Source organism: Drosophila teissieri, chromosome 2R (genome assembly GCF_016746235.2).
Source record: "Drosophila teissieri strain GT53w chromosome 2R, Prin_Dtei_1.1, whole genome shotgun sequence".
Classification (NCBI taxonomy): domain Eukaryota; kingdom Metazoa; phylum Arthropoda; class Insecta; order Diptera; family Drosophilidae; genus Drosophila; species Drosophila teissieri.
In genome coordinates this window covers 1,272,260-1,291,230 of record NC_053030.1, presented here as the reverse complement: position 1 = coordinate 1,291,230, position 18,971 = coordinate 1,272,260, and the positions used below count along the sequence as shown (strand labels likewise).

General features: G+C 45.9%; 1 protein-coding gene across 1 annotated transcript; it reads left to right on the top strand.

The window, feature by feature from the left end:
* Positions 1-16,739: 16,739 nt before the first annotated feature.
* LOC122612813 lies at positions 16,740-18,752 on the top strand. Its single transcript, XM_043786656.1, has one exon. The coding sequence runs from the start codon at positions 16,740-16,742 to the stop codon at positions 18,750-18,752; it is 2,013 nt and encodes a 670-aa protein (XP_043642591.1).
* The last annotated feature ends 219 nt before the right edge of the window (positions 18,753-18,971 follow it).

The following is an 18,971-nucleotide window of genomic DNA, read 5'->3' as shown; positions in this document are numbered from 1 at the left end:
AGTTTCCTCTGCTATTATTATTATTTAAATTGTTATAACGATGGCCGCCTCTGTAATTATTATTTAAATTGTTATAACGATGGCCGCCTCTGTAATAAGGGCGGCTACCTGTATTATAACGACCGCGGTATGTACCGCGCTGAGTCTGATTTTGGTAGAAAAGAACAGTGTTGGAATGTCCAGTTACTTTTTACTTTTACTTTTTTATTTTACTTTCTGCTGGCTTACTATCTCTTTCCTCAGCAATTATTTAATGTATTTGAAACTAGTACCTGAAACTTGTGCCTTTGTGACACATATAATATGTTCTCTCTTAAATAGATATCTTTTACTTGTGTCTGTTGTAACGAAGAAAATTTCGTATTGTGGTCAAGTATTATGACACGGACCTTGTTATATTTTTCGAATAGAATCTCTAAATGGTTTATCTTTGTATAGTTACCTATTGGTGCACTCTTATTGAGGCATTAAATCGATCTATTAAAGTCGTCGCGCAGTTTCTTGATTTTAGCTATAATATTTAGCCAATCCATCAAGTTAGAAGCTGTGCGTTTAATCAAAAGATTTTGTTGGGTCATGCAGCCGCCAAAACTGTGCAGTAGACTAATCTCCTTCTCTTAATATTGTAAGCCGAAATAGTCAGTGGTAGCAGTTGCGATGCCCATAGTGCAAACCGCTGTTCTCGCACGCATTTATCTGTACGGCGCTCTTTCCTTGTTCTCTTTGTTATCTACCTACGTTAAGCTTGGGCGCTGCATTTCGGCTGTCTGTCCCGCCAATTGTCACTTCTTCGTTTTTCGGCAAAGACTCAACTTGTGTATTCGATATAGCTCTTTGTCGGCCCTAGCTGCCGTAAACAATTCGCAAAATAAACAGTATCGGAAAATAAACAAACTTTCTTCGGCTATTTATTATTCGCAACAGCTATTGCAAAAGCTCAATAGCTAAACATTGGTGACCCCGACGTGATAGTGTTAATTTGCATGCATTAATTAATGCACTTATCACGTTTATAAATAAATATAAATACATTAAATCGCAATCGGTTGGACAAGTGAGTGGTGATTTCGGTGATAGTGGCTGTGTTTAAGCATACATACCAACATTGCTACATATATCATTACGTTCATTGACTCCGCTTGCATTTTCGGCATTTGTTTTGTGCTCATCTTCCCGCTGAACCGAATTAAAAGCGATTTGTTGCTATGCCCGCTGAAAGTGACAAAAACAGGGTGACCTTTTTAAAGCGCAAAGCCAATGCGCTGTTCAGCAGGTTGCAGAGGCTACAAACGTCGCTGTCTAATGAGATATACGGATACGACGAACCCACTCTTACGGTGAGGCTGGAGCAAATTGATGAGCTGCAAAGTGCCTTCAATGTTCTGCATACAGAACTGGAGGAATTGGATTTCGACGAAATTGGCAGTGTAATGAGCTAGAGTTTCGATGAATTCATCGTTGAATTCAAGGCTAGTGTGCGCGCGGAAATAGCCAAACGCAATGTGCATTTCGCGACGCACTCAACGCTTGCGGAAGGTGTTCTGCCCCACCAGTGTAGTGGTCATCAGACGCAGCAGCGGCCGAGGCCGATGCCGTTGCCGCCTGTGCAGCTTCCAACGTTTGGCGGAGGCTACGCAAACTGGTCCGTGTTCACGAGCATAATCGACAGCCATCCGGACCTCTCCAACATTGAGAAATTTCAACATCTGCGGTCATGTTTGAGGAATTCAGCGCTGGAAACTATCCGATCATTGGAGATCTCAAACGGCAATTACGAAGCGGCTTTAGAGTTGCTTCAAAAAAGGTTTGATAATCGGCGTCTCGTTTTTCAGGCGCACATCACCGAGATTCTGGGTTTAAAGGTAGTACGGAATGGTTCAGTGGCATCGCTTCGGGAATTGTCGGACAAGTTTAACGCTCACATTCGTGCGTTGAAGGGTTTGGGCACCACTGAGCAAAACGCTGGCTGCATCATAGTGCAAGTGCTGCTGCAAAAGCTGGATGCGGCGAGCCAAGATAAGTGGGAGGAGCGCTTGGAGGATCCGGTCTTTGTCAACCTTATTCCGTCGTGGGAATCGATGGCTGTATTCCTGGAGCAGCGATGTAGGACTTTGGAGGCCGTGGATTGCGCCATGGCAACCTATGCGCCAGGCGTTCAGGTGGGCAGAAATCGTTCGACGCTAGTTGCTACCACCCAAAATTCTGTTGGTTGCATGCTTTGCCATAGTGCAGAGCATGCCATATATTATTGCCCGCAATTTAGAGACTTAGCGCCAGTAGATCGTCTGCGCGAGGCAAGGAGACTAGCACTTTGCCTAAATTGCCTAAAGGCAGGTCATCAGCTACGCCAGTGCAGCTCGAGCCGCTGCCGCACCTGTGGAATCAGGCATCATACGCTGCTCCATCTAGATGGTTCGCCTTCCTCGCAGCCACATGTTCCGGTGTCCTCAAGCTCCCACACTGAGCCTTCTGCCCCGCTTTCGACTTCTTCTACTCTAATTGCCCAGGATCTCGGTAGTGACCTTGTGCTGCTAGCCACTGCAACCGTTCAAGTGCAGAATCGGTCGGGACTGTTCGTTCCCTGCAGGGCCTTGTTAGATTCTGGCTCTCAACTGCACTTGGTCACCTCTCGGTTTGCAAATCAACTGCAACTTAAGAGGTCGAGGTCGTCCGGCTCCGTCACTTGAATCGGGGATTCCAATTTCGCGACTGATGGATTCTCGGTAGGAATTGCGATGCGGTCTGTCACTTCGGATTTCTCAACGAGCATAACAGCAGTTATCGCTCCCAATAACACGGATCGCCAGCCAAGTTTTAATGTGGACATTGGGGACTGGAAGATTCCAGAAAACCTGCAGCTTGCCGACCCGGAATTTCATAAAGCTCAGCTTGTTGACCTTTTAATAGGAGCTAGCCTGTTTTATGAGCTGCTGTGCGTAGGTCAGATAAAGTTGTTGCCAGGACTGCCATTGCTTCAAAAAACTCGTCTGGGCTGGGTTGTGTCTGGAGGCTGCGCGCGCCCTTGTGGTAGCGCCTTAATTGCTTCACGCGTTCCTTCTTCAGCCAGCAAGGAAAACAGCATTGATGTTGAACTTGATGCACTTCTGCAGCGTTTTTGGGAGGTAGAAAATTGTCCCGGTCCAATAGTTCAAGCCACTAAGGAGGAGCTAGATTGCGAGGCCCACTTTGTTAAAAATTACACCCGATTGCCAGCTGACGATTACTCGGTACGGTTGCCGCTAAAACTCCATTTGGATTCTTTAGGAGATTCCTATCCTCAGGCTTTGCGGAGATTCTTGTCGCTGGAGAGGAAGCTTTCAAAGCACCCTGGCTTGAGGGTTAAATATGCGGCGTTCATGAAGGAATATCGTGATCTGGGACATATGTCGCCTGTGCCTGCCTCTGAGGTCAGCTCGTGCCGATATTTTTTACCACATCACTGCGTCATGAAGGAGGATAGCACTACCACCAAGCTTCGCGTTGTCTTTGACGGATCAGCTGCCACTTCCACTGGTTACTCGCTTAACGATGTGTTAATGGCTGGCCCGGTCATCCAGCCCAAGCTATTTCACATCCTAATTCGATTTCGCTCACACCCAGTTGCCGTTACAGGAGACATATGTAAAATGTACCGATGTGTAAGAGTCTCGCAAGAAGATAGCTATTTGCAGTGCATTGTATGGAGGGACTCCCCAATAGATGACCTTCAAGTATACGAACTCGACACAGTTACGTACGGCACCAAACCAGCCTCCTTCTTGTCCGTAAGGGCTATGCAGCAGTTGTCAATCGATGAGCAGGCATCTTTTCCCATTGGATCAGAAATCCTTCGGCGCGATTTTTACGTGGATGATCTTATCTCCGGCTCCGGCACGGTAAAGGATGCTATCAGCATAATGCGGCAGACGGCGGGCATTCTTGCGAAGGGCAAGCTCAAGCTAAGGAAATGGTGCTCTAACATTCCGCTTGTGCTGGAGGGTGTGCCCGCCGAGGACAAGGAGTCGTTCATGAAGTTTGAAGATGGTAGCGATTTCACCAAAACTTTAGGTCTCGCTTGGGATCCCGCCTCCGACCAGCTATTGTTTTCGTTCTCTGCCTTTCAGTCGCCATTGAGACCCTGCAGGCGCTCTGTTTTGTCTGCGATTGCTAAATTTTACGATCCTCTCGGCCTGGTCGGTCCTGTAATCACAAGGTGTAAAATCTTTTTGCAGCAGCTCTGCAAGGAAAAGCTGTCCTGGGATGAAAGCCTCCCGGAAACTCATAACACGAAATGGCTTGATATATGTCGCAGTTTTGAAATAATAAGTCATGTTAGTTTCCCTCGGTTCGTGTTTAGCGCAGAGTCTGGTCTTGAGGTGCATGGATTTTGTGATGCAAGCATTGATGCCTATGGAGCCTGCGTTTATGTGGTTTCTAATAGGAATCAAAGTTTTAGCCATTTGCTTTGTTCGAAGTCGCGCATAGCTCCGTTGAAGACCATAACAGTACGGATCTTCTGGCTAAAATCATGAGGGAAATAGTTGGCTTGAAAGTATTTAAAGGACGCTTCTATTGTTGGTGCGACTCGACGGTGGCACTTTCCTGGATCCGAGATGAGCCCGCCAGGTTCAACATATTTGTGGCAAATAGGGTTGCTGCCATTCAGGAGCTGACAGATGTCACGGCTTGGCGTTATGTTCCAACAGCGTTAAATCCGGCTGACATCTTATCCAGAGGATCCCTGCCGTCTGAGTCGCCGTACGTGGATGTAATTGCTAGCTCCAATTTTGCAAATTCGTACCCCTCACTGCAACGAGTGTTTGCATACATTTACAAATTTTGTAATGGAATTCGTCATCCTGGGCTCACCGTCGCACACATTCAAGAGGGTACTCAGATGATGCTGCGGTTGGTGCAGCGCGCGCAGTTATGGGAGGACATGCAGTCCCTAAAAACGCTGGGAAGAGTTTCCTCGTCTAGTCCCATATCCTCGCTGTCGCCGTTCCTGGACCAATTTGGACTTCTTAGAGTATGCGGTCGCCTCCGGAATTCGTCATTGGACTTTGATGGCCGCCACCCGAAAATCCTTCCAAGGTCCCATCCGGTGACTCTGGCAATTATTTCGCATTACCATGAAACCAATCTTCATGCCGGACCTCGGGCTCTTCTGGGTGCAATTCGATCCCAATATTGGACTATTGGGGGAGAAAGACGGTTACCAAGGCCGTGAACAGATGCGTTAAATGTTTTCGGATGAAGCCGCGGCTGATAGAGCACATAATGGCGGACCTTCCCAAAGAGCGCTTGGAAGGATCTCACGCTTTTGAGGTTGCTGGTATACATTTCTGTGGACCCTTCTTTCACAAGTCGGATACTCGCAACAAGACTGCGGTTAAATTCTACGTCTGCGTATTTATATGCTTTGCAACCAAGGCAGTGCACCTGGAGCTGATCAAGGATCTCTCGACAGTTGCGTTTCTCTGCGGATTAAAGAGGTTCATATGCACCCAGCGGAAGCCGAAGCAAATTTGGTCAGACAACGCCACCAACTTTGTCGGCGCCAAGAATGAACTTCTGGAACTTCGAAGGTTATTTCTCAGCAGCGAGCATCAAGGCTCCGTTCAGAATTTTTGCCTTTCGGAGACGATTGACTGGCGGTTCATCCCTCCACGGTCGCCCCATTTCGGTGGACTTTGGGAAAAGGCGGTGATAACGGCCAAACATCATTTCTACCGCGCTGTGGGTACGGCGGTTCTGACCTTCGACGAGCTGAGGACGCTGGTGTGCCACATCTCGGCAGTTACTAAATCCAGACCTTTAGTTCCCATTTCAGAGAACCCTGCCGATCTGGACGTCCTCACTCCGGCGCATTTTCTCAATGGTGGTCCGCCTTCGTCGTTTGACGAGCCAGATATAACGGGCCTAAACTATAATCGGCTTGACTCTTGGCAGCGCATCTCCTTTCTTCACCAAATCGCGATGGAAGGAAGAGTACTTGACGTTGCTTCAGCAGCGCTCCAAGTGGCGCACCTCAAAGCCTGGCGTAGCCGTGGACAACGTCGTTCTTGTTAAGGACAACCTTCTCGCAGATCTCTGCCATAGAATCAAAACCATATTAAAAGTCCCTTAACGAATTGTATACTGGTCGGATTCTAAAGTTACTTTTCACTGGATTCGATCTCGTCCATCTTCGTTGTCAACACTCGTTTCGAACAGGGAAACGGAGATTCAAGAATGGTCAGGAGAAGCTACATGGCAGCATGTTTCCACAAAGCAGAACCCAGCAGATATCGTTTCTAGAGGTTGTGACGTCGACGAAATTGGGCAGTCAATCTGGTCCACTATTTCTTATGGACAAAGAGGAAAACTGGTCCAAGAATGCACATTTCGAGCTGGACGATTAAGTCTTGCGTCAGTAAGGAAGGAAGAATGCAGTCGGATTGACCGCTGCTGTATCATTCTTGAAGACACGGGCACTAACGCTCCTATCATAGGATGCCAAGTTTCCCTAGCTGATGACGAAACGCTTCCAATTCCAGAGCTACGTCAGGCATCTGCACCTTTTAAACTTACATGTCGGCCCTCGAGCGCTTATGAGCATCCTACGACAGCGAGTTTGGATCGTAAACGCTCAGGAACTCTGCAGTCAGACAGTTCGATCATGTGTGCGCTGCTTTAAATGAAAGCCTCTACTGGTGACACAAATTATGGGAAATTTACTCGTAGATAGACTCGGCTCTCTCCGTTAATTTGCGATATGTGGCTTTGATTTTTGTAGCCCAGTCTATACGACATTAAAAATTCGAGGAAGGCCTCCGTACAAGTCCTACAATCGTTTAGCTTTAGCTTTAGCAAATGAAAAGTCCTGGCAAATATAAATTTCATATGATGTAGTCATCTCTGGCAATCCTTTTACTTATGATCGATTTATTAAGACTATGGCCACTTTATTTGACTAGATTTATACATTCTGCTATGCCATCATCTCGGCAGTTACTAACTCCAGACCTTTAGTTCCCATTTCAGAGAACCCTGCCGATCTGGACGTCCTCACTCCGGCGCATTTTCTCAATGGTGGTCCGCCTTCGTCGTTTGACGAGCCAGATATAACGGGCCTAAACTATAATCGGCTTGACTCTTGGCAGCGCATCTCCTTTCTTCATCAAATCGCGATGGAAGGAAGAGTACTTGACGTTGCTCCAGCAGCGCTCCAAGTGGCGCACCCCAAAGCCTGGCGTAGCCGTGGACAACGTCGTTCTTGTTAAGGACGAGAATCTACCCCCAATGAGATGGCCTTTGGCGAGAGTCATGCAGTTTATTCCTGGCGGAGACGGCGTCGCTCGAGTTGCAGAATTGAGGACCGCGTCTGGAGTAATAAGGCGGGTAGTGAACAAGCTGTGTCTGCTTCCCCTTGAGGACTCTGTTGGAAGCCAAGCTTCCAACGGGGGGAGGATGTTGGGTATGCAGCCGCCAAAACTGTGCAGTAGACTAATCTCATACTCTTAATATTGTAAGCCGAAATAGTCAGTGGTAGCAGTTGCGATGCCCATAGTGCAAACCGCTGTTCTCGCACGCATTTATCTGTACGGCGCTCTTTCCTTGTTCTCTTTGTTATCTACCTACGTTAAGCTTGGGCGCTGCATTTGGGCTGTCTGTTCCGCCAATTGTCACTTCTTCGTTTTTCGGCAAAGACTCAACTTGTGTATTCGATATAGCTCTTTGTCGGCCCTAGCTGCCGTAAACAATTCGCAACATAAACAGTATCGGAAAATAAACAAACTTTCTTCGGCTATTTATTATTCGCAACAGCTATTGTAAAAGCTCAATAGCTAAACAGATTTATTTAATTATATTTTATGATCTGTTTTAATATTTGTTTCTGTGTTCTTAAATAGCTTAAAGGGCATTTATTTCATTGTTTTTTTTTCAAATTAAATTTAGTTGTTGTACTCATTACATTTCAACAATCAATTTTTATTAGTTCTGACATTTTTGTGATTTAATTACTTTTTGAAGCTTTTGACATGACAGGTTTAGGGTTGTTTACTAGGGTTAGAAATTTTTTGTATTTGATTTTGCTTTTTTTATTGCCTTTCAGCACTCAAACTCTGTCAAAATCATTAGCTCTGCTTATATATATTATTTCTTAAGGCATTTATTATGCATTTTATATAATTTATAGCATATATTGAACAACATAATTATTGTCATAATGATCAAACAGATTATTATAATATCTAGGTTTAAAGGTACAACTTCAACCTTGTTGATTACATTAGCAGTGGAGTCCAAAGACAAGTTGGTTGACCTATGTTGCCACGCCCACTCTAACGCCCACAAACAGCCCAAAACTGTCACGCCCACACTTTTGAAAATTGTTTTTATATTTTTTTATTTGTTTTATTATTATTTTATTTGTATTGTAAATTTCTATCGATCTGCAGAAAAACTTTTTGCCACGGCTACCCTAACGCCCACAAACAGCCAAAAACTGGCAAATCTACACATTATAGCGTTCTCTCTTGTTTTTTTTAAATTCATTATTAAACATTTAATTAATACGGAATTTCTCGTTTTCTTATTTACTCCATGTCGCATTACGCGTTTCAACTTGCCGGTTAACTTCACAAAGGTCCTGCCTATCCAACTTCACAAAAGACCCTTCTTGGTTGGGTTGTCTCGGGCCAAATATGCGGTCCGGAACGAGCTGTAAATAGAAATTTTGGTCACTGGAGAAAAGGGCCAAATCCAAAGAAAATTCTTTCGTTTGAGCACAAGTTATGTGAAGATCATTACAGGAAGACTTCTCAGGTATTGTCATCAGGTCGGTTTGAAGTTAGGCTGCCGTTTAATTCCGATCCTAATGGGTTGGGCAACTCCTTCGAGGTTGCAAAACGGCGGTTTTTCTCGAGATCCTGACATGAAGACCATGTACTTGGAATTCATCCAAGAATATCTCGCACTAGGGCATATGTCGCCTACAGACAACAAAATCCCTTCCACTCCGCAGTATGTCATTCCCTGTCAATGCGTGTATCACTATCAGAGCACGTCGACAAAGTTGTTCGATACTTCTTGTAAAACATCGTCTCAGGTAGCCTTAAATGACATCCTGATGGTGGGGCCGACATCCTTTAATGACAACCTGATGGTGGGGCCGACTATTCAAGAAGAGTTGTACTTCACGCTACTCCGCTTCTGGCTGCACAGGTATGCCCTGACTGCTGATGTAAAAAAGAAGTATCGTCAAGTGATGGTTTTTGAAGCGGATAAAAAGTTTTAACTCTACTGGACCAGCCCTATTTCTGGATATTCGGTGCTTGAAAAGGTTAAGTGAATCTGCAAGATTTTCATTCCCTAGAGCAACCGACGTAATTGGATCCGATTTTTACGTCGATGACATGTTAACTGGTGCTGCATGCGTAGACAAACCTGAAGTGTCTGAGGTTTTCAATTGACAAATTTGTTTTTAAACTCACTTGAGGTCACTGCATCTAAGACCACTGTTAAGTCGATACCTATCTCGGATTCAGATGCCTTCAAGTTCAAAACGGACAATTCTGTCATGGGTATCCGAACGGCAAAACGGAACATACTGTCAGTGACATCGAAGCTATTCGACACCCTCGGCTTATTAAGTCCAATTGTCATTAAAGGAAAGATCATATTGCAGGAACTTCGGCTTAATAAATTCGATTGTTATGAGTCGATTCAGATGCATTTGGAAAGAGCTTGAAATATGCTAAAAAGCACTCTGTCTCAACTGGATTCCTCGGTTTGTGCATACCGACCCGATGTCCCCGGTACAGTTACATGCCTTTGCCGACGATATTGGTAGCAAAACTTAAAAATAAAGTTATAAATTATCCTTGTTGACCTCAAAGTTGAAATTAGCGCAGCTCAAAACCGAAACGTTCCCAAGCCTTGAGTTATGTGCCGCTCACCTTCTGCCATAGAATCAAAACCATATTAAAAGTCCCTTAACGAATTGTATACTGGTCGGATTCTAAAGTTACTTTTCACTGGATTCGATCTCGTCCATCTTCGTTGTCAACACTCGTTTCGAACAGGGAAGCGGAGATTCAAGAATGGTCAGGAGAAGCTACATGGCAGCATGTTTCCACAAAGCAGAACCCAGCAGATATCGTTTCTAGAGGTTGTGACGTCGACGAAATTGGGCAGTCAATCTGGTCCACTATTTCTTATGGACAAAGAGGAAAACTGGTCCAAGAATGCACATTTCGAGCTGGACGATTAAGTCTTGCGTCAGTAAGGAAGGAAGAATGCAGTCGGATTGACCGCTGCTGTACAAACTTCCGATATCCAACAAATCGTGTCATCGTGGAATTCTCGTCACACCTCAAACTGCTCAGAGTTTTCGGTTATATTTTAATATAGAAATTGAAAAGTTTCATAAGGGCTCCAGGGTTGGCCCAAGACTTCAACGATTGAACCCAATCATTCTTGAAGACACGGGCACTAACGCTCCTATCATAGGATGCCAAGTTTCCCTTGCTGATGACGAAACGCTTCCAATTCCAGAGCTACGTCAGGCATCTGCACCTTTTAAACTTACATGTCGGCCCTCGAGCGCTTATGAGCATCCTACGACAGCGAGTTTGGATCGTAAACGCTCAGGAACTCTGCAGTCAGACAGTTCGATCATGTGTGCGCTGCTTTAAATGAAAGCCTCTACTGGTGACACAAATTATGGGAAATTTACTCGTAGATAGACTCGGCTCTCTCCGTTAATTTGCGATATGTGGCTTTGATTTTTGTAGCCCAGTCTATACGACATTAAAAATTCGAGGAAGGCCTCCGTACAAGTCCTACAATCGTTTAGCTTTAGCTTTAGCAAATGAAAAGTCCTGGCAAATATAAATTTCATATGATGTAGTCATCTCTGGCAATCCTTTTACTTATGATCGATTTATTAAGACTATGGCCACTTTATTTGACTAGATTTAAACATTCTGCTATGCCATCATTTTCCTGTAATTTAACACAGCTGGGCTGTGTTTAAAGCAAGTCAAAGAAAAAGGCCATGGCTTTGACAACATTGTTTACTACCAAGTGAATAATATTCGCAAAACAAAAAACGTGTTCGCCTTTCCCAAGAATAAAGTTGATGAAACACACAGACACGCAAAAAATATGCGGCGCTAAAAATTTCGCGGGAAATGCACAAATTCTAAAGCTATTTTCAATATTCGCACTAACTTGTACACACTTGAAATACTCATCTGAATGCTTTTTTTTAAGTGCAATACAAGATTTGACGAATTGCCGCTCGATTTGAGCATACAGCTGTTGAATAAGTCTCTCTACCTACAATTTAAGGTTTAAAAGGAGCTGAAATTAGAAAGGTTTAACAATTCACTTATAAGGAAATGAATACGAACTAGAATTGTTCTATTTATTCTTATCTTAAATGAGGAACTTTATTATTCGCTTTTTTGCTGGTGTACTTGGGGTCATAGTCTTGTTGAAAGTATTCGGCATCACCATTGTATCCATAAACACATGTTGATCCATGATGGTTTTTATTGAATGTATTGCCCCAACAACATAGTACGAGAAACAAGCCGATACCATAATACTGGATCCTCCGTGTTTAATTGTTTCCACTGTGTAATTTGGCTTATATTTGGTGTTCTTAGGGCGCCTTACATACGATCAAGATCCATTGCCACGAAAAATAACAACCTTGCTCTCTTAACCATAAAAAGTTCCTCCATTTTTCGCATGGCCAATTTAAATGTTCCTTGGATTCGACCAATATTTCTGTTTTTTGATCATGTCACGTTTATCTGAAGTGCAATGCTTTCCTCGTCCCATTTTAATACGATACATTTCAAAAATAATGTTGGAAATAGGAATACAAATTTCAAGATTTATAACCATGTGCTTTTCACCAAAACAAACCTCCGACAAGTATTGATTATTTGAAAAAATCAATAGTGGTGCTATGTTTGTTTTTGCCTCATTTTAGACCTTGCCGCTTCAAAAAAATTACAAACAAATAAAGCTATGGACAATTTTTTATAATTTTTTTTATCATTTTCGGATGGCATTATGCGAAAAATCTGTATTTTGTAATAATTGGTACCGGAACCTGAACTGATTTTATCGAGAATAAAATACGTTATGGTGGTGCTTTTTTTCGCAACTGTATATTGCAGGTCGCGCTGTTGTCGGTTATTTTCGAATAATTACTTCTGGCTGTGCTCATCATATTCAGGCATGCTACGGAAATCGTAATTTTTTTTCGAATTCGATTTGGGCCAAATTTTTTGATTTCGTTTTTAGGTTCTCTGGTTTTCGAAAAATTTTTATTATCGTTTTGCTATCGGAATGTTTTGTTTCTCATCGCTTCTTGCTACTCAAAGACTTGTTTTATTTTTTTTACCCAATTCCTTTTTTACTGCACTTTGATCATTAAGGTAATTAAATTAAATAGCATTATTCACAAACAACAATTTTGGCCCTCCTTTAACTTAATTAATAAATTCTTTTATATATTATAAGTATGTGATGTGGAATTAACATCAATAGTCCACTGAGAAAACTATTTTTTTCCTTAGTATATAAGATAAGATTTGATATAAAACAAGAGAGAACGCTATAGTCGAGTTCCCCGACTATCTGATACCCGTTACTCAGCTAGTGGAAGTGCGAAGGAGACTCTTCAGCACTAACAGTTTTTGACCGCTTGTGGGCGTTAGAGTGGGCGTGGAAAAAAGTTTCTAGGCGAATTTGGCAAATTTAGAGAAATTTACACGACTAACAAAACTGTGAAAAAATATCAAAATATTTTTCAAAAGTGTGGGCGTGCCAGTTTTGAGAGGTTTGTGGGCGTTAGAGTAGGCGTGGCAACATGAATCGACAAACTTGCTCTGCGTCTATGTCTCTAGAGTCTGCATGCTGAATCTAAACTAGATTTTATAGTTCCTGAGATCTCGACGTTCATATGGACAGCCGGACGGACAGACGGACATGGCCAGATCGACGAATCTAGTATACCCTTTTACTCTACGAGTATCGGGTATAAAAAGGCATTTACTTTTCATTTCGGCCAGACAAAAGCGCCAGTTTTACAAATCGAAAAATTCTTACGAATTCGAAAACCGGATCACCAATTTTTCGATTTCAAATCGAAAATACCATAGAATGCCTGATTTTCCCTTTAATATTTTAAGTCTTCCCTGTAGGGTTGTTGACAATATATCAAAATATCAATATATCGATATTTTTTTCTAAAAATTATATATTTATATCGTGATATTTTTTTGCCCAAATATCGATATTGCGATATTTTTTATTAATATATTTTTGATATTTTCCCCTCGTTCACGCTGATTTCCAAAGCGATACCGAGTAGAAGTGCACGTGTTAAAATTAACATAAAATCCAATTACACTGATATATATAAAAAACGGGATTGCAAGTGCAAACTCTGCGACCGAATTATTAAAACAAGTGGAAACTTTTCAACGTATCAACGTACACAACGTATTATTATCAGTATTAGAATAGAATATCCATGAATTTAAATAAGAAAAATGAAGTAAATAAGAAACTTTTATATTTTTATTGTGGGGAAACAAAATGTTATTTTAAAAAAGAGATCAAAAATATCAAATATATCTTAGGGCTATCGATAGTTAGTGAAGTTTCGATTTAGAGCCGCCAGAACTTGGAGATATTTTGTGGCAGGATTTTTGATGTTCACGTATTAGGGCACAATAAATCGGGTAACGCCAAGCTTAATTTCGGCGCCAAATCACTCCATTTTTGCTATCACATTGAGAGGGAAGGGAAACTGCGATATGTAAGATTGAGACTCTATTTTAGGTTAAGTTCAACCTATGTATATTCTACAGAATAAAACAACTCCAACTACTCTGTTATCAAACACGAGGTGTTTTTCTTGGATGTTTAAAAGGCATCTCCCCGTGATAAGCCAAACGGCGTCCTTTTCTTTTATTCGCACTCTGCGAGATGATGCCTACCAAGCATTCGCCCCGGCGGAGCCCCAGACTGAATGTCTCGGGAGTTCCCGCAACTGCGACCACCACGGCCACAACAACTGGCAACCCGGCCAGCTCTGCGAGTGTGGCTGGTGATCGGCAGCGGCCACAGACTCCGAAGGAAAGTGGAACAGCCGCCAGGAAAGCGGCAAGTAACCTGCAGCCCGCAGCAACGGGGCAGCTTACGGACTCCACGACTGTACAAGTGGCGGCCCTAATGGAAAGGATCGCACACCTAGAGTCGGAGCTGTTGAAGGCAAGTGCGAGTGAAGGACACGCAGAGGCCGCCAGGGATCCCGTTGGAATCGGAGCACGCGGCGTCGGAGTGAGCGGTGCGGCGAATACACCGCCATGTTTGAGTGAAATGGTGCCATGTCTGAGAGCAGCACCACGGCAGGGTTCGAGTGGGAACCTGCCCAGGCAGATGTCGAGTATCAACCTGCAACCGGAACTTGGAGTGACGCCATCTTTGGATGCGCAGTTGCCGGCACAATTGAGTGCAAGTCTGCCGCCACAATTGAGTGGAATTTTGGCGCCGACGCTCGGCGTCCATTGGGCAAATGGGCAACCTGTCACACGAAGTTGTACAACAACAACAGTGAGCTATTCTCCGCCATTTTGTGTTACCACCACGGCGCAGCCTGAACGAGGTTATGTTCATCCGCCACGGGAGCCAACACACAATTTGGAGGTATCAACGCCATCACCCCAATCATATGGAGCGGCGACGACGAGCATACCTGGGTGGAAGCCACGCAGACTGCCTGATCTTCCCGAGTTTGAGGGTCAGCCAGAGGAATGGCCAATATTCCTGTGTGCGTTCACGGAGACAACGGCACCTTACCGGTGTTCAGAATTGGAGAACAATCAGAGGCTAGTGAAAGCCCTGAAAGGCGAGGCCCGAGCAGCAGTGAAGTCGCTGCTCATCCACCCCAGCAACGTGCAAGCTGTTATGGAGCAGCTACGATTCCGGTATGGACGTCCGGAGCTACTGATCCGTAGCCAACTGGAGAGCGTGCGCGATGTGCATCCAATTCAGGAGGCCAACATCGCAAGGATCGTGCCGTTAGCCACAAGGGTGAGCAACCTGGCAGCGTTCCTGCAGTCAACCACGAGCGGCAGCCAGCACTTAGGGAACCCAACCCTAATGGAGGAGCTGATTGCCAAGTTGCCTGTGAGTAAGAGGTTGGACTGGGCGAAGCACGCGGCTAGGATACAGCCGTATCCGACAGTGGTGCACCTAAGCAAGTGGCTTCATGAATTCGCTAAATTGGTGTGCACTGTCGCGGTGTGGTATTCAACCATGCTTCTATGGCAACGCGGATCGAGTCCGTAAAGAACGGCCGCGAATGCAAGGTCTATGGATGCCGGATGAGGCACCACTATCTACTCCATGACCCAGCTGGACATCCCAGACGGCCGCCAGTCGCAGATGGAGGCCGCAGGGGGGATCAGCGGAGCAGCCAAGACCGGCAGCTGTACAGAAACAGCAGCCGACAGATACGATTGCCACAGTCAGTGGATTCCAACGAGAAGAGCCTGCCTACGTCAGCTGCAGTTATAGACGCGGGACGTGAGGAGGATGAGAGGCGATCGACATGCGATCGCCAGGAATTATCGCATCGGAACTTGAGTTGTGTCGATGGAGGGCACCTGCTATTCCGGATATTGCCCGTTACGTTGTACGGGGAGAATACGCAGGTCGACACCTACGCACTGCTGGATGAAGGATCGTCTGTCACGCTCATCAACGACGAACTTATCCGCAGCCTGAACCTGAAAGGTGAGAGTCGACAACTGAACGCGCAATGGTTTGGCGGAAAGCCCGTCAAGAAGCGCACGATGATGGTTAGCCTGCAGATCAGTGCAGCGTATTAACGTAAACAACGTATACGGAGTAACCAATTTGAAACTGCCGATGCAGAGTTTGCGTCGGGAAGATGTAAAGGCAGTGAGGGCGAGTGCCCGCCTGCCTTTAAAGCCGTACAACAATGCGGCGCCAAGGATCCTAATTCGATGGGATCATGCGCACCTAGGAATACCCCTCAGAACCAGAAGCTATGGATCTGGAGGGCCATTTGCAGCAGCTACCGCACTTGGATGGGTGATATATGGACCGGTGAAAAGAAAGTCAAGTTCACCGCTTCAGAGATCGTGCCTCCTAGCCGTGCCACAGGATAATCTTCTGGAGAAGATGGTCAGCAATTATTTCGAGATCGAGAATTTCGGAGTGAAGCCGGCACAGCCAGTCGCAGCTGGCGGAGTGGAGCTGGCGTCGTTGTTGGATTTGTGCAGACATTAAGGAGATGTTTCATCAGGTATTGATGCAGCCAAAAGAAAGATGTGCCCAGACACATCGTCCTATGGACGAAGGGAGAAGATCGTCGGGAGCCCGACACATATGAGATGCAGGTGTTGACGTTCGGAGCGGCTTGCTCACCCTGCTCGGCGGATTATGTGAAGACCGTGAAGGCTTCGCAGTATAGCAGCACGGATCCGCGAGCAGTCCTGGCGATCAACGAGTATCACTACGTGGATGACTACGTCGACAGTTTCCCCAATGAAGAAGAAACTATCGCCGTTTCGTCACGGGTGAGAGATATACATGCAGAAGCTGGGTTTGATTTGTGTCGATTTACTTCCAGTTCGGCAAGTGTGGTCAGAGCATTAAACCCACTTGAATCCATCGCTAGCGTCAGATGAACCGAAGCTGAGGAGAAGGTACTAGGAATGTACTGGCAGCCAGCTACAGATGACTTCAAGTTCGGCGTCAAATACCATCGAGTCCCAAGGAACTTGATGACAGGGGAACGCGTCCCCACGAAGAGGGAGTTCCTGAGCCTGGTCATGTCTACGTTCGACCCGATTGGGTTTTTGAGCTGCTACATGGTGACCGCTAAAATACTAATGCGAGAGATTTGGCGGAAAGGAGTCGGCTGGGACGAGCCGTTACCAGACACGTTAGCCGCAGCCTTTGAGAGCTGGCGGCAAGGAATGAACAGGATTGAGGAGTTTCGATGTCCACGCTACTATTTCGGCGCTGGACGAGTGCGGACACTACAGCTGCACATCTTTGTGGGTTCCAGCCAGTCGGCGTTCGCAGCAGCGGCCTATTGGCGAGCCACCTACGCAAGTGGAGATGTACAGGCGCACTTCATATGTTCGAAGACGAAGTGCGCTCCGATGAGGACTATGTCAATCCCGCGACTGGAACTTCAAGCAGCAGTATTGGGTACGAGACTGATGGACACCGTCAGGCAAGAGCACGGTGTGGAGATCAGCAGCAGTGTGCTATGGACGGATTCTAAGACTGTGCTGCACTGGATAAGCAGCACCCACCGGAGATACAAGCAATTCGTCGGGAACCGGGTGGCGGAGATCTTTGAATCCACGAAGGCGTCCCAATGGAGATGGATTCCGTCTGCCGAAAACGTGGCAGATGACGCGACGAGGCCGCCCAAGAACGTGGACCTGAGTATTGGTTCGCGGTGGCGAAGTGGTCCTCCATTCTTACGAGGACCGGAAGAAAGCTGGCCGAGATCGCGCGAGGTGTGGTATCCCCCGACGCCAGATGAAGACGAGATGAAATGTGAGTTTGCCCTGGTCATGGCGAACTTTACATCGTTACAGAGATTTTCGAGCTACAACCGATTGGTGAGGAGCACCGCATGGGTGCTCAGATTTATTCGACGGTGCCGTGGACTACGCTCCGATCGAGAGGATCACGGACTGACGTCGATGGAGTGCGCTGAGGCCGAGCGCACACTAATAAGGCAATCGCAGGGAGAAGCGTTTGCTGAAGATAGCCAAGGAAAGGCCGCCAAAGGCAGCCGACTGAATGGGTTGTCACCATACTTCGACGAGGACGGAGTAATGCGAGCCAGCGGGAGGATCGACGACGCGGCGTGTGTGCCATACAGCGCGCGACGGCCGATCATACTGTCTCACGAGGAGGCACTGGCGGAGATAATTGTGCAGCATCACCACGAGAGGATGTGCCACCAAAATGTGGAGGCAACTATTGGAGCGATCCGGCAGAAGTTCTGGATTACGAACTTACGGAGGTTGCTACGGAAGGTGATGAGTAACTGCAATGTATGCAAGCTACAGAAGGCGCGACCTGCGCAGCCGGAGATGGGTCCCCTGCCAGAGAACCGGCTGGAGGCCAACGGATGGCCATTCAAGTATACCGGCCTGGACTATTTTGGACCGCTATTTGTGACTGTTGGACGTCACACGGAGAAAAGGTGGGTGGCATTGTTTACGTGTCTAACCACAAGGGCTATCCACTTGGAGATGGCCCACGATTTGTCTACAGATTCCTGTATAATCGCCATGAGGAACTTCATGAGCCGCCGTGGACCGGTGGTCAGGATAAAGAGCGACAATGGGAAGAACTTCGTTGGAGCCGATAGAGAGGCCAGGAAGTTCAGCGAATTATTTGAGCCTGCAAGGATCCAGGGCGAGCTGTCGTCCAAAGGAATTGAGTGGATCTTTAATTGCCCGGCGAACCCAGCTGAGGGTGGCGCTTGGGAAAGGAGGGTGCAGTGCGTGAAGAAGGTGCTGGCGCACACAATGAAGGAGATCGCACCCAAGGAGCACGTACTGGAGACACTGTTGTTTGAGGCGGAGAGAACTCTCGTCCGTCACTCATCTACCAGTGACGGTGGACCAGGAGGCCCCACTGACACCCAACGATTTATTGATAGGAGTACACGATGTTCCGGATCTTCCCAAAGATGATGGACTGGAGTCCAACAGATGCGCTACCAGGCAGCAGTGGCGCATAGCAAGAATGAAGCGGGATCGATTCTGGAAGAGATGGGTGCATGAGTACCTGCCAACACTTGTGCGCAGGGAGAGATGGTGCAAGCACGTCGAGCCCATTCAATTTAAAGCCGCCAGAACTTGGAGATATTTTGTGTCAGGATTTTGATGTTCACGTATTAGGGCACAATAAAT

Bases quoted from the DNA above. Each gene is read 5' to 3' on its own strand.
- LOC122612813 (XM_043786656.1), top strand. From the start codon at position 16,740: ATGTACTGGCAGCCAGCTACAGATGACTTCAAGTTCGGCGTCAAATAC.